Raw genomic sequence first — 14,413 nt, 5'->3', positions numbered from 1 at the left:
GTCTTTTGTTCTCCCAGAAGTTTCAAAAAGAGGAATTGATTTGAGCCATTTTCCAGAAAAAAAACAAACAAAAGTTTAGGATAGCCATAGAGATTATACAAAATAATGTCTCAGTTTCTAAAAATAATTCCCCTGAAGTTCCAATGATATTTTGAAGCATAACAATTTCACTGGATAGCTGTAGAATTTCCCAAGGTTACTACTTTGAATAGTCAATCCTCATATAATTATATGTTCTACTATATCTGCTTAAAAGTCAAATTGTTTTCCGGTCACATAATTCTTAAAAGCTTCTTCTGCCTCTGACATTCTATAGTTTTCTAGTACTTTAGACTAAGGCAGAGGAAGACAAGAGCTGATCAATAACATTATAGACCGTGAGCAACTTGCAGTTCAAGAACTTTCTTTTGACTAGCACTTTTGACTAGGTACTTAGTACACACTTGGGAACTTGACTTGACTTTTCTTAAGGAAGCTACCAGCTTAATATTATTCTGTCTTCTGTTAAGGACAGATTGTGTACTCTTCATATTACAATAAAAGTTATTTACAGAAAGTCTTCTTCAACCGATTGGCCCTTTTAATCCATACATTTCACCCATAGCATGATATTTCATCTAAAATAATAAATGTATATTTTTCTTGAAGACCATTTTAAAACCTAGTATAATCTCTCCTAGTTTTCACACCCTCAAGAGGAAATGTCATAAATTCACCTAACAACCAATCCGCTGTCCAACAATCGGATTTTTTTTTTTAATTCTTGCATCTGCCCTAAATTCCTCATGTTCCATTTTAAGTTCATTTATTCTTATTATTTTCTCAAAGGTGATAGAGAACATCTGGTCACCATCCCCTAGCAAGTCATGCTTCATGGATGCCAAGCTAAAAGCTCTCTAAGTTTTCTTCTTTCCAAGCTAAATAATCCTAGCTCCTTTAGGTTTTCTTTGTAAATTGTATTCCCTTACCCTTTAATCATTTTGTGTCTCTGCTCTAAATCAACTAGAATTGCCTTTACATCCTTCCGAAGCTCAGAACTGAAGGGAAAAGTCTGAGTGTTTATGCCTCTCATTATATGCACTCCCTTTCCTTTTGTGCATCTCATTACGCCTTAAATATGTGCATCTCATTTGACACCCTTTAATTTCAGCATCTCATTAGAGCCTTCCATTTTCCATCTCATTATCCCCATCTTTTTACTGCTGGTTTTTTTCTCCATTCCTTCCTTCTGTTCTCACATCTTCTTAAGTCAATCTCTTTATCCACATCCTTCAATCCTTGCCTTTATGCATCTCATTACTTCCCTCATTTTGCTCAGGTCATTACACCCTCCCATCTGTGCTCTTCATTATCCCTTTCCATTTCTTTTTGTCTCTTTACATCCCAAACATGTGCATATCACCGCCTGTCCATTCTCCCACAGTGTTCCCTCCTTTCTCTCTGCTTCCTATCACTCCCTGCTGCCCTTTGCCCCTCCCATTCCATGCTTGCATTTCCAAATCACATTACACCCCCTTGCACACATGCAACTCTACACCCAGCCCATTATGAACCTCCTCGTACCTTTGTACGTACAGTTTGTCCCCTTTGTTCCTCTCATGATGGACCTGTCCTGCACACATGGATTATAATGCCTTCCCGTGTTCTCATGTCATTGCAATCTTGTTGCGTCTTTTCAAAAACTTAGAAGTTTGGCAGCAAATTAGCAAATTCCCAAAGACAGAACACATGCTATGTGTAAAGCTTAACTACGGGCCCCATCAACTTGGAACAGTTTCCCAAATGAGCCACTTATTCACTTTTTGGGGAATATAATATGATATCGAGCTATCTCAGGGAGAAAAAAAGATTGGCTTCAGTCACAGAAAAATTGTCTTGTTTTAGGCTTGACAGGGAAATCAATAACGAGAGGCAAAGACACCCCATTTCTTCCTAGGATGACTTCACCAGTTCTATAAACACCTCCCCACATCAGGAAGTTGCTGTCATAATTGACAGCAACCTGCCTTTATTTTTATCATGTACATATTTGAATATTGTCGAAACAAATGTATATGTGTAGAAGAGACTTCAGCTAGTGCATTCTCTCCTTAAGAAAGTCTTTGCTGAGAGATGGTTCTATTTGGAGCCTTGGGGTCAGAGTTTTTCTAAGTCAATAGGCTGAGGAGAAATATTGTTTATATAATATAATAATGCTTATTAGTCAACACCTACCATGTGCTGCTAAGCACTTTCCAACTATTATTCCATTTGATCCTCACACCCTTCACAGGAGGTAAGTGTTATAATTTCCATTTCATACTCAATGAAAGAAGGCAAACACAGGTCAAGTGACTTGCCCAGGGTCCCATAGGCTAGATTTGAATCCAGATCTTCCTGATTCCAGACCTAACACTCTTTTTTGCCACCTAGCTGCCTTTAATCTTTTTTTTCTTTTTTTTTTTAATTATAGCTTTATTTACAAGATATATGCATAGGTAATTTTTCAGCATTGACAATTGCAAAACCTTTTGTTCCAATTTTTTCCCTCCTTCCCCCAGATTATCTGCCTTTAATCTTAACCCTCTTTCTGAGATCCTTTTATAGCTCTGACCAAAGCAACTAACTAACCTCACATACATATATAGCATAAAAATTTAGTGAGATTTTAAGTATGATGTTATTTTTTTAAGTGCAATCATTGATCCACTTCCTCAAAAAAAAAAAAAAAAAAAACACTTCCTTATTGACACCTTAAATCCCACGAAGAGATTAATTGTTGTTTGCCTTTAAACAATCTACATCCCAGCCAAGATGACCACTTCCTTTTCCATGTGCACAGTATTCCATTTCCTGTAGATTGTCCTGCATGACTGGGATGCTCTCACTCTTCACCTCCATTCACTAGCTCTATGAAGAATCCTTATCTCCTGCCCATCCTGAAAGAGGTTTTTCCTCTTCTCTCTAGCTGTTGGTGCCCCAAAGAATAAAAGCCCCTTGAGAACAGGGACTATTTCATAATTGCCGTAGCCCTGTGCCGCAGCCCTGTGCCTGACACCAAAAAGAAATTGAGTAAAAACCGTTGGAAAGACCAGAATAGACTAGAATAGATTAGCCTAGAATTTTTAATCTGGAAAGACTTTGAGCATGAGACATATGATAAATTAAGTGAATTGCCATATTAAAACCAATCCAACTAAATGTATAGGTGCTGGTCACCAAGTTGGCCACAAACTAGTGAATTTTTCAACCCCAGTAAATCATGAAGGCGTGAAAGGGTTTTGTGTTAGCATTACACATTCTCTACATTAATCTAAAGAGTCTCCATACCAACACAACTATTAATCCTGGATATATTGGAGCAATAAAGTTTTAAATGTAATATCTTTATTGTGTAAAAAAAATTTTAGAACATTTTCCAATTCTCAGATTGTCTACATTGACAAAATAAAACAGTAATTAAAAGGTAAATGTCACTAAATACAATGTTTCCATGTTGGAAAGGTTGATTTTCCCAACCCAATTAAGTTTTAAAGATCTAGCAGAGGCTGTTGTGAGCTTTTACTGTGATCTGTCAAGTTTCTTAATGGTAGCCAAAGAATTCTTATATTCCAGTTGTGAAAAGATGAAGCAGAATATGTTCTAGCTGATAAAGTAGTTTAGAAAAGGACTATAATAAATTGGTCAACAGTTCACCATGTTCTCTGTAGGAAATATGTGATAGGAATTGGAAAGAGCCGACCAGAACATTTTGCTTTCTGGTGTTGGGAAAGAGTAACATGATGGCTTTCACTGAAGCTTAAGTCACATCCCACTTCCTAAAGGACAACATTCCCAGTCTCACAAGTGGTTAGCGCTTTCTCTCCCTCCAATTATCATGTACATATTTATTTGCATGTGTGTTGTGTTCCCCCTATAGAATAGAAGCACTTTGAAGCCAGGGATGAGTTTTCCATTCTGTCTTTGTTTCAGCACCTAGAACAGTGCCTTGTTCATAGAACTAAATGCTTTTTAAATGGGATTAGTATCTTTCATTTCTAGTGCTACCTCTAGAATAAAGTTCTAAATTTTCTTGATGCTGATCCTTCACCGTAATTTGTCCTTGATCCATATGGCACAGATTCAACTGATAGCTCAATATAATAGATTTAGACGTGAAGGAAACTGATTTACAAAGAAATTAAACATAACTTGGAGTTTTTGTTTTTTATATCCTACACTCCCCATGTTTGATTTTTAACCTCCATCTCCTCTGCTCTCCTCCTTCCCCGTTGCTTTTTACTGATTCCATATGTTTGCAAGTTAGATCTTTAATAGACTGCCATAGTTAAACTCTCTCAATTTTTACTGCCAACTTTCCACATTCTGTTATATTTCTCTTTTTATTATTATTAGGTGAGTAAGAAAAATGAGCTTTTCAAACTAAATGAAACATTTTAGCATATTCTTCAAGTCATACTTGAAAGAGCAAGTCAGTACTTATTTCTAAGAACAAACAAAGTAGAGAGCTCAGTTTTGACACTCCAGGTACATACCAAGGTACCCTTCAATTCTCAAAGCAAGACTTCACCCATTCACAGTGAGCAGATCACAATCCTTTGCCAAGGAGAAGGAAGTGGCTTAAAGTTAATAAGGTTCCTTTCTCCAAAATTTTGAAATATTAAAGTAAGAAGAAAACCATCTGTCCAAGCATATGAAAGTTTATCCTTCTGCAGTTGCATCCATCCATGGTTTCTTCATTTCACGTGGTACAGAAAAAGAGAAGAAAGTGCTTATCACATACTAGAATGTGGGTTCATAATCATTAAGTCAGTGAGGCACAAAGGAAAGAAAACTGACTGTGTAGTCCATTGGTCCTCAAACTTTTTTACATAGAGGGTTAGTTCCCTGTCCCTCAGACTGTTTGAGGGCTGGACTATAGTAAAAACAAAAAGTCACACTCTGTGTCCGCCCCTCAGCCCATTTGCCATAACCTGGCGGACCACATAGAGATCCTCAGTGGGCCACATGTGGCCCGTGGGCCGTAGTTTGAGAACCCCTGGTGTAGTCAGTAGACTTGGGTTCAAATTCTCTTCGTGTTACTCCTTGTATAACCTTGGGTAATTTTCTAAAGCTCTCTGAGCTATTTCCTCATCTACAAAATAAGAAGATTGGACTAACTAGTTAAGAAAGCCCTTTTTGGGCTTTTTTTCTCCCTTTCCCCTTTGCTTATTTCAATCCAGTGAACATTTACTAAATGTGTACAAAGCACTAAGGCAGAAACTGGATGAGAGTTTGGTTAAGGGCAGCCCTGTCCTTGGAGTCATTACAGTATTGTGGGAGCATCTGAGCAAGCACCAATTGCTATAGCAGGGGCTGTTTCCTACAAGACCTATACTGCTGTCCTTGTTTGCTCATATCTTAGCTTTTATTTACATGTATATTAATGTTCTCCTTAATAGTATGTAGGTTCCTTTTTCATTTTTGACTCTAAATAGTGTCTGTAATTAATGAGTGCTTATTGAATAAGTGAAAAAGCATATGAATAACATGATGGAGGAAATCAAAGAAGCCTTCCTGGATGAGGTGAAATTTGAGTCAGAACTTAAAGAATTTTAGGAACTCAACAGAGAGAGAAAGAGAAAACAGTACATTTAGAGAACAGTTTAAATGAAAGTGCCCGGGATATATGGTAAAGAATAAATCAAGTGGTAGAGTTTGAGTAGAGCATAGAATACATAAAATTGTGTCATATGAGACAAATCTGGACAGGTAGAAAGGGCAATGCCTGCAGTTTGAATGCTAAGGTTTGAATTTTCTCAGTGGTTAAATCCCAGGGAACCAGCGAAAAATTTTGATCAGATTGATTAACATAAAGATTCTATCTGGAATCAGCATGAAAGATGGTCTATTAGGAAGGAAGAAATAGAAGCAGGAATCTTTACAAGGAGGCAACTGTTCACTTTTTTTGCACTTAATGGTATTTTCCTCCCAATCATGTGTAAAGATAATCTTCCACATTCACTTTTATAAGATTTTAAGTTTCAAATTTTTCTCCTTTTCTACTCCTCTCCCCAAGAAAACAAGCAATCCAGTATAAGTTATACATGTACAATCATATTAAATATTTAATCATGTGAAAAAAAAAAAGATTCAGAACAAAGAAGAAAAACAAAAAAAGTGAAAATAGTATGCTTCAGTTTGCATTCATACTCCATAGTTCTTTCTCTAGATGTGGTGAGCCTTTTCTTTCATGTGTCCCTTGTAATTTTCTTGTATCATTGTGTTGCTGAGAAAAGATAGGAATATTCTAGTTGATCATCACACATTATTGCTGTTACTCCTGGTCCTACTCATTTCACTAGCATCAGTTCATGTAAGTCTTCCCAGGTTTCTCTGAAATCATCCTATTCATCACTTCTTATGTAGCACAAAAGTAATTCATTATGTTCATATACCACAACTTGTTCAGCCATTCCCCAGTTGATGGACATTCCCTCAATTTCTAATTCTTTGGGACCACAAAAAGAGCTGCTACAAATATTTTTATAAATGTGGGTCCTTTTCCTTTTTTACTGATCTCTTTGGGATACAGACTTGATAGTGACATTGTTGGATCAAAGGAAATGCACAGTTTTATAGTCTTTTAAGCATCATTCCAAACTGCTGTCCAGAATGACTGGATCAGTCACAGCTCTACCAACAATGCATTATTGTTCCAATTTTCCCATATCTTCTCCAACATTTATCATTTTCCTGTTCTGTCACATTAGCCATTTCCACTTGTAATGAGTGCCTGTGATGAAGTGGTCCTATGGAACTCAAAAGCAAAAAACAGATATAAGAGAAATGCTAAGATAAAATTCATTGAATTTGGTAACTACTATGCAAAATGAAGGAGTAGAAAGACTCAAAGTAACTTCACAAGTTTGGGTTTAGGAATTTAAGAAGTTCAGTTTTAGAATGAATTTGAGGTGTCCAAAAATCCCAACTCTAGAGCTCCAGAGTGAGATAGATATCGCTATCACCTCAAAGAAGTTACGGTTGAAGTCCATGGACATGAATGATAATATCAATAAAGAGAGATAGAGAATACAAGAGAGCTGAGACCAAAACATAAGGGACCATCAAAAGAAATAGTTAACAAAAAAAAACAAAAAAAAAAAAAAGACTGAGATGAAAAAGAAAACATAACAGGAAAGAGCAAAAGGAGTTAAGTAAAGCCTGGGAGGTGGAGGGGAGGAAGGAGTAAAAGTATTCAGGAGATAGTAGTCAACAGTGTCAAGAAAGATTAAAGAGGCAGGCCAGCCTGGTGATATTTAGCAACTAAATTATTGATGACTTTTGAGAATGCAATTTTAGTAGACTGATGAGGATGGATGCTATATTGAGAGAGAAGTGGATGGTAGGAAAGAGAGGCAGACCTTGGTTTTAAGCTGCTTTTCTCATTCTCATTATCTTCTTATTCCTTTCCCTATTTCATCGCACCACAATAAACTTGAAGTAGATCTTCAAAATCTCTTCAAGACATCCAGTTTCCCATTCATTTTTCTTCTTTTGCTTTTAACATAATTTTTCATGATCAACATTTCCTATTTTCTAATTATTTGTAGAGGAGTCTTTACTGTGAAGGTCAAGCCTGTTTCTGTGTGTGTGTGTGATTGATTGTTTTTCTATCTCTATCTCTCTCCCTCTCTGTCTTTTTCTCCCTTCCTCTTGGTCTCTCTGTATTTATCTTTGTGTGTTTCTATCTCTACCTATGTATATTATATCTGTGTGCTTATATATTGAGATATATATATGTATATTATAGATATATATATATATATATATATATATATATATATGTAGTTGTACAAATACATACAAATATATGTATATTTCTTTTTGCTTCTCTGGTTATTGCTGTTATCTGGTTATTGCTTCTCTGGTTATTGCTAAGGTATTGCCCAAATACCTCCAATTCCCATGAATGACTGCAATCATCTCTTTTGTAAGCTCATAACTTTGGTTGCCTAAAAATATGAAATGCTTTCCCTGAATGCAAATGAGCTTTGGCCTGTCTTCTAATAGGTCAAATCTATAAGTTCAGAGAAGCTTTTTTCCTTAGGATATTGACATTTTATACACACAAATTATAAATAATGATGATAATATTTCTATGATACAGCTAGGTGATATAGTGCAGAGAGCAAGCTTGAAGTCTTTCTAACTCAAGATTCAAATCTAGTCTCAGGCATTCAATGACTATATGACTCTGGACAAGTCACTTCATCCTGTTTGCCTCAGTTTCCTCAACTATAAAATGAATTGAACAGGAAATGGGGAGCCACTCAAGTATTTTTTTTCCTCAATAGTATTTTATTTTTCCAAATACATGTAAAGATAATTTACAACATTCATTTTTGAAAGATTTTGTTTTCCAAATTTTTCTCCCTTTCTCTCTTACCTGCCCCATCCCCAAGACAGCAAACACTCTGTGGTAGGTTAACTATGTGCAATCCTTTTAAGCATATTTCCATATGTGTTATGTTGTACAAGAAAAATCAGACCAGAAAGGGAAAAACCAAGAGAAAGAAAAAACAAAAAGTTGAAAACAACATGCTTTGATCCGTATTCATTCTCCATAGTTCTCTCTGTGGGTGAGGATGGCATTTTCCATCCCAAGTTTATGGTCATTCCAGTATCTTTTCTAAGACAATCCTCGGTGGGGGTCATGGAGACTCAGGCATGACTGAAAATGACTGAACAGTAAGGTTTGCAAATTGCCTGAAGTGCATTATTTCATTTGATCCTTACCGAAGCACTGAAGTAAGTGAATGCTATTATTATCCCATTTTACTGATGAGGAAATCAAGGAAGTTAAAAGACTTGTGGCAGCATTGAAATCTAGCTCTCTCCTGATTGCTGTTCCAGCAGTCTAACCAAAAGAACATGCTTCCTCTCTGTAGCCACATCTACATAGTGATAGTTCTTGATAGGTTATTCCAATGGATTCAGAGAAACTTGATTTATTAAGCCTTATATAAAATTGTTTACTTTAAAAAAGATCAAAGCAGAATAGCAAAAGAATAAACCTAAAAGGAATTTTTTAGAAACACTTCATGGTCTTTAATTGTATAGAACATAAAATGGTAACTCAGAGAGCTAAGATGAACATAGACTTACAATAAAAAGAATATTGACTTTGGGACGCAAAAGGCCTGGGTTTAAATCTTGCCTTTGACACTCTTTGGATGACCTTAGTCATACCACTTTACCTGGTGTTTTTCCTTTAGAATATGAGGGAGTTAGACCTCATTGGCTTCTGTGGTTCCTGGAAGGAATCAGATGAAATCACATTCTTATGATCAACGTCTATAAACATAATCTCAAAATTTCTATACACCTTTGACAGCAAGAATCAATTAAGCACTCACTGTGTTCAAAACACTCTACAAGGCACTACAGGGAGACTCCACAAAGATACCTCCTGCCATGAAGAAGATGTTGTCCGCTGGAGGAGCAAACCACTCTCATTGTGAATGATAGTTACGTGACAATGATGAAAATGATAAATGATGACCGGTGCAAGTGTGTTCCTATTACACAAAAGAAATAATGTATATAAATTACTTTGAAAACCTCCAAGTGCTATAAAAATGAATGACTGCTATTATGGTTACTATTACCATTCTTTGTGAGGAGAAGCTCTGAGAACCCAATGAGTGATTTCTTTCATTTCCATGGTAACGTGCTTCAGAAGTTTGAAAACTCAAAATGTTTTAGAAACCAGGCCACAGATAGTTTAGAAATGTCCTTTCCTTTTGCATTCATCCATAGTATTTTGCCTTCATATCCCATAGAATAGGAATGCAGTCACATAGTAATAACTCTGGAAATATTAAGTTCTTATTCCTGGGTGAATAAATTGGGGATTAAATAAATAAAGGAAAAACCCTCTCTTGTTTGTGTTACTCAAACTGGCCGGGAAATATGTGCCTGTGTCGAACGTGCTCGATGCCGGCATACATGGCACATTAGCCAATCCTGTAGCCTACCTCCACTCACAAATCACTTTGGAACAGAATTTAAATTTGCCAGAACTTAAAGTCCTTCCAGATGTTAGCCACTCTCACTGATTTCTGGAAAATTGCATCAGAGTTCTATTTCAGCAGACATCGATGATGTTAGAAGAACCAGAGACTCTCTCCCCCATATCAGGCTCCATTGTGTTGACTCATGCTGTCATTTGTCAGCCAAATAATGCTTGTGAATATCTTCTCCCCTTTCTAGGCTTCCCAGATTATTTTTTTAAGACACATAACAAGAAGATTATTCCATTTCCCAATTCTTCTTCCCATTAATATTCTTTTGTGAAAAGAGATAAAAATGCTCATTTAATCAAATATTCAAAAAAGAATTTTTTGTTTTCTCTCCCTGACACATTATACTTCTTTTTAGTTTAACCCTTGTCCTCATATAAAACAAATTGTTTTATGTGCAAAGAAGTTCCTTTCTTCCAGAGATAATTTGAGCTGTTTGGGGGATCTATTTATGACTGAAGTGACTCTACCACAACAACAAAAATTCATTTGTAGAAGGAACTCCTTTTGCCAAGGAGTATAGCTTCTGCTTTATTGAATGTACTTTTAAAGAATAACTCAGGGATGCTGAAAAGTCGATGGACTTTCCAGGGTCATATCTTCCAAATTCAGCACAAATCCCACCTTCTACAGAAGGTTTTTCCTATCATACCCTAGCTGCTGTCTACTTTTTCATATTATTTATATTATTATTCTTATTCATATCAATCATCATATTATCTCCCATTGACCATGTAGAGCTAACTTGCATAGTTTTTTTTTTTTTTGGGGGGGGGTTGGTGTTCTCTCCCATAGAAAGTAAATATTTTGAAGGCAGAACATGTTTTTGCCTTCTTCCCATCCTCACTATTACTTTTTGTCCCAGATTGGGGAAATGAATCCAAGAACATTTAATTCTGAGAGCATTTTGCTTGGTGAGGACTATACCATGTTGCCTCTTTAGGGGACTAAAACATTCTGTTTTGAAAACCTGGTTTGGAGGGAAATCAGATGAATGTAAGTATCAAAGGAGAGTTATCTTTCCCCCTGAGGACTGCCTGCCAAGCCAATGGTTTAATCTCCTGCTTATTATACAATACACATTTCAGCAAAAATACCTGGAAGTGATTTCGACTTAGGAGGCTCCCACCTGGAGTGCAAAGATTGCTGAATTTGTGACACTTGGGATGTCTCCAGCTAGCTCAAAGGGCACTTTGAGATAACATTCAAAACTAAATTAATGTTGACTCTCATTAATGTTTAAGACATGACATATGGTAACATTTTGGAGGGGGAGAAGAGCAATTGTTAGAATTAGGCAGTGTGGAGGGAAGGAGGGGGGCAGGGCTAAAGAGAAAAATGAATGGCAAGAAAAAATGGGAGAGTTCAATGGGGGAGTTTCAAAGGTAGCAAATCAGCTTTCAAGTCAAGAAGATCTGATTCAAGGCCTGCCTCTGACACAGACTAGTTGTGTGACTTTGAATAAATTACTTAACTCTCAGTGTACTCATCAAAGACCATTGTGCAAAGGAACTGGAAAGTGAGTGGATGCCCTTCAGCTGGAGAATAGCTGAATAAGTTATGGTATAGAAACATAATGGAATATTATTGTTTTATAAGAAGTGATGAGCAGGCTGATTTCAGAAAAGCCTGGAAAGACTTGCACAAACTGATGCTGAGTGAAGTGAGCAGCACTAGGAAAATATCGTACACAGAAACAAGATTATGTGATGATCAATGTTGATGGACTTGGCTCTTCTCAGCAATGCAGCGATTCAAAACCATTCCAATAGATTTGGGATGGAAAATGCCATCTGCATCCAGAGAGGAAACTATGGAGACTGAATGTGGATCGAAGAATAGGATTTTCATCATTTTCGTTTCTTTGATTGATTGTTTTTTCTTTCTCGTAGTTTTTCCCCTTTTGGTCTAATTTTTCTTGCACAACATGACAAATACGAAACTATGTTTAAAAGGATTGTACATGTTTAAGCTTTTTTTTTAAATGACCACTATGTAAACTGAAAGATTACTGCAAACCAAAGCTTTGCCCTATGGAACCTAGATGTAGATGGCATCGACAATACTTGTCTTCCACAGATAGAAATGACTTAATCTTAACACCTTGTTAGCAAGAAAAGTAGGGAAATCAAGGAGGTCCTAAGAGCTTCTCACAAGCTGTGGCAAAAATCCCAGACTATATCACGTGAGTCAGTGTCTTCAAATCTCTCCTTCCATAGAAATGTTTGCCCACCCAAATTGAATTTGTCTTAAAAAAAACTCATCTGAGGATCTTTTCATGGGACTCCAATCATGAATTCCAAATGCTTGGAAGATTCCATCCTTAAAACTTCTGATCACCAATTTTTAAAGTCTCATCTTGTCTTCCCTTTCCTGAAACACTGTCCCTCAATGCTCCTTGGTACTAAGCCTGCTTAGGTAGCATAACTTCTAAAGTATCTTATTCACTCCAGAAAGTGACTAATAGACAAAGGCCTTAAGAACCTGTAGTCTAAGATCAGGAAAACAAAAACAAAAAAACAAACACGAAGCCTTGGATATAATTTTATTTTGTTTTGCCAATAGATAATTTCTGTGTCCTGATTAAAAGAAAGGTTGATACTTAATCATGTGGGGAAATAGAGAAGTACTATATAAATGGTCAAATAAAAGTTTCATAGATTTAAGCCTGAAAACAGAAATGATGAATATCTTTTTTGCCACCATAATCCCAAACCTTGAAATATACTTTGATCGCTATCTTAAGGAATATTATTCCAAAAAGTGACATAAATACACATAAATGTATAATTTTAGAATAAACACTTTCTAAATACCTGAGATCCTGGATTTAACTATTAAGAAAGCATCTTAACAAGTTCCTTAATATGCCCTTACTGGCATTAGTATATTTTCACATGGACTTGGTCCTCAAACTTTGGACCTTGAAGTTCAATTATTGTCCACTGAGTTAAGCCCTGGAAATTTCACTTCCTGAAAGCAAGCTGGCAAAGTTGCTCTTGTTGTTCAGTCCTTTTAGCCATGTCCAAATATCCGTGACCCCTTTGAAAGTTTTCTTAGCAAAAATATTCAAATAGTTTTCTTTTTCCTTTTCTAGAAGAGGGAACTGAAGCAGATAGAGCTAAGTGGCTGGCTCAAGTTAATAAATGTCTAAAGCAGATTTGAACTCAGGAAGATGAATCTTCCTGACTCAAGACCTGGCAAGTTTTCAATATTCAGAAATCTCTAGAAATTCCTTTCAAATTCTAGTACTATTGTCAAAATTACTCTTGGCTAGCTGAATGAGGCAAAGAGAGGCAACAGGGGGTGAATTAGATTAGAAGTCAGAGATCCTAGATTCAAATGGACTACTTATTGCCTCTTGGACAACCTATTTAACCTTCTCTGAATTTCTGTTTCCTCCTCTATAAGAACATTGGGATTGAACTCAGAGGAATCAAATTCATAACCTCCTAGCCACAAAACTCCACAGCTTGCCCTGGTCAGATAAGAATCAAACTGGGGAAACAACTTGGGATGTCTCCAGTTAGCTCAAAACAAAGCTCAAACAAAACAAACATCACACAATACAACATACATAATGTTCATTTGTGGTTTTCTAAATCAATACATGACTCCAGGGATCCCTTTCCACTTGAGTTTGACCTTGACATCTCTGCTCCTCCTAAAGCTCTATGAAGTCCAATTCTGAAATTGCTGGAGAATTTTGGAGCTGTAGTCTGTGTAGAGGAAGACACTAAGTCTACACACCTGTGAAAGGAAGGAAAAAAATAGGAAATTGGCACTCCAGAATTCTGATCCTGGCTGTGTCCCAGCTTTAAACAAAAACACTGAAGATTACTGCTCCAAGCCTTTGTATTCCTTCCATCTTAAAGATGGGAAACAATGCTTGCCGACCCTGAGAGGTGTGGTTTATCAAGCACTTGGAAATACTGAGAAAGCTGTGATTGCAGACCTCACCAGGGTCATGTTCCATGGCGTAGCCTCTGAGAACTCTGAGAGCACAGGATATGTTCTCGGAGGCAGACATCAGGGCAGACTCCTGGTGTTTATTTGTGTGATTTGGAGCTGACCACAGGGTGTCAATCAGAGTCTTTGATAAAATAGACACTCAGCAACTATTTACTAAGAAACTACATGAATGAAGGGATTCATTTTCCGGTTTCCCAGTCATCCCATGGCATGGAACAATCAGAGAATCAGAGAAGTTGTTATTATTTGTGTTTTCTTTGCTGAATTAGGACCTGGACCAGGTGCAGCAACATCTGGAGGAAGTGAGATTCTTTGATTTGTTTGGCTTCAGTGAGGAAGCAGGCGCGTGGCAGTGCTTCATGTGCAATAATCCAGAAAAGGCAACAGGTAAGGGTCCC

General features: G+C 36.8%; 1 protein-coding gene across 1 annotated transcript in view; it reads left to right on the top strand.

The window, feature by feature from the left end:
* VEPH1 (ventricular zone expressed PH domain containing 1) overlaps positions 1–14,413 on the top strand; it is a 189,035-nt gene that overhangs the window by 151,535 nt on the left and 23,087 nt on the right. The window contains 1 exon segment of the mRNA XM_074298072.1: positions 14,285–14,402. Coding sequence (XP_074154173.1) covers positions 14,285–14,402 — 118 coding nt within the window.

Source organism: Sminthopsis crassicaudata, chromosome 3, assembly GCF_048593235.1.
Source record: "Sminthopsis crassicaudata isolate SCR6 chromosome 3, ASM4859323v1, whole genome shotgun sequence".
NCBI lineage: Eukaryota > Metazoa > Chordata > Mammalia > Dasyuromorphia > Dasyuridae > Sminthopsis > Sminthopsis crassicaudata.
The sequence above is the reverse complement of the archived record's forward strand: the minus strand, read 5'-3'. Positions and strand labels throughout refer to the sequence as shown.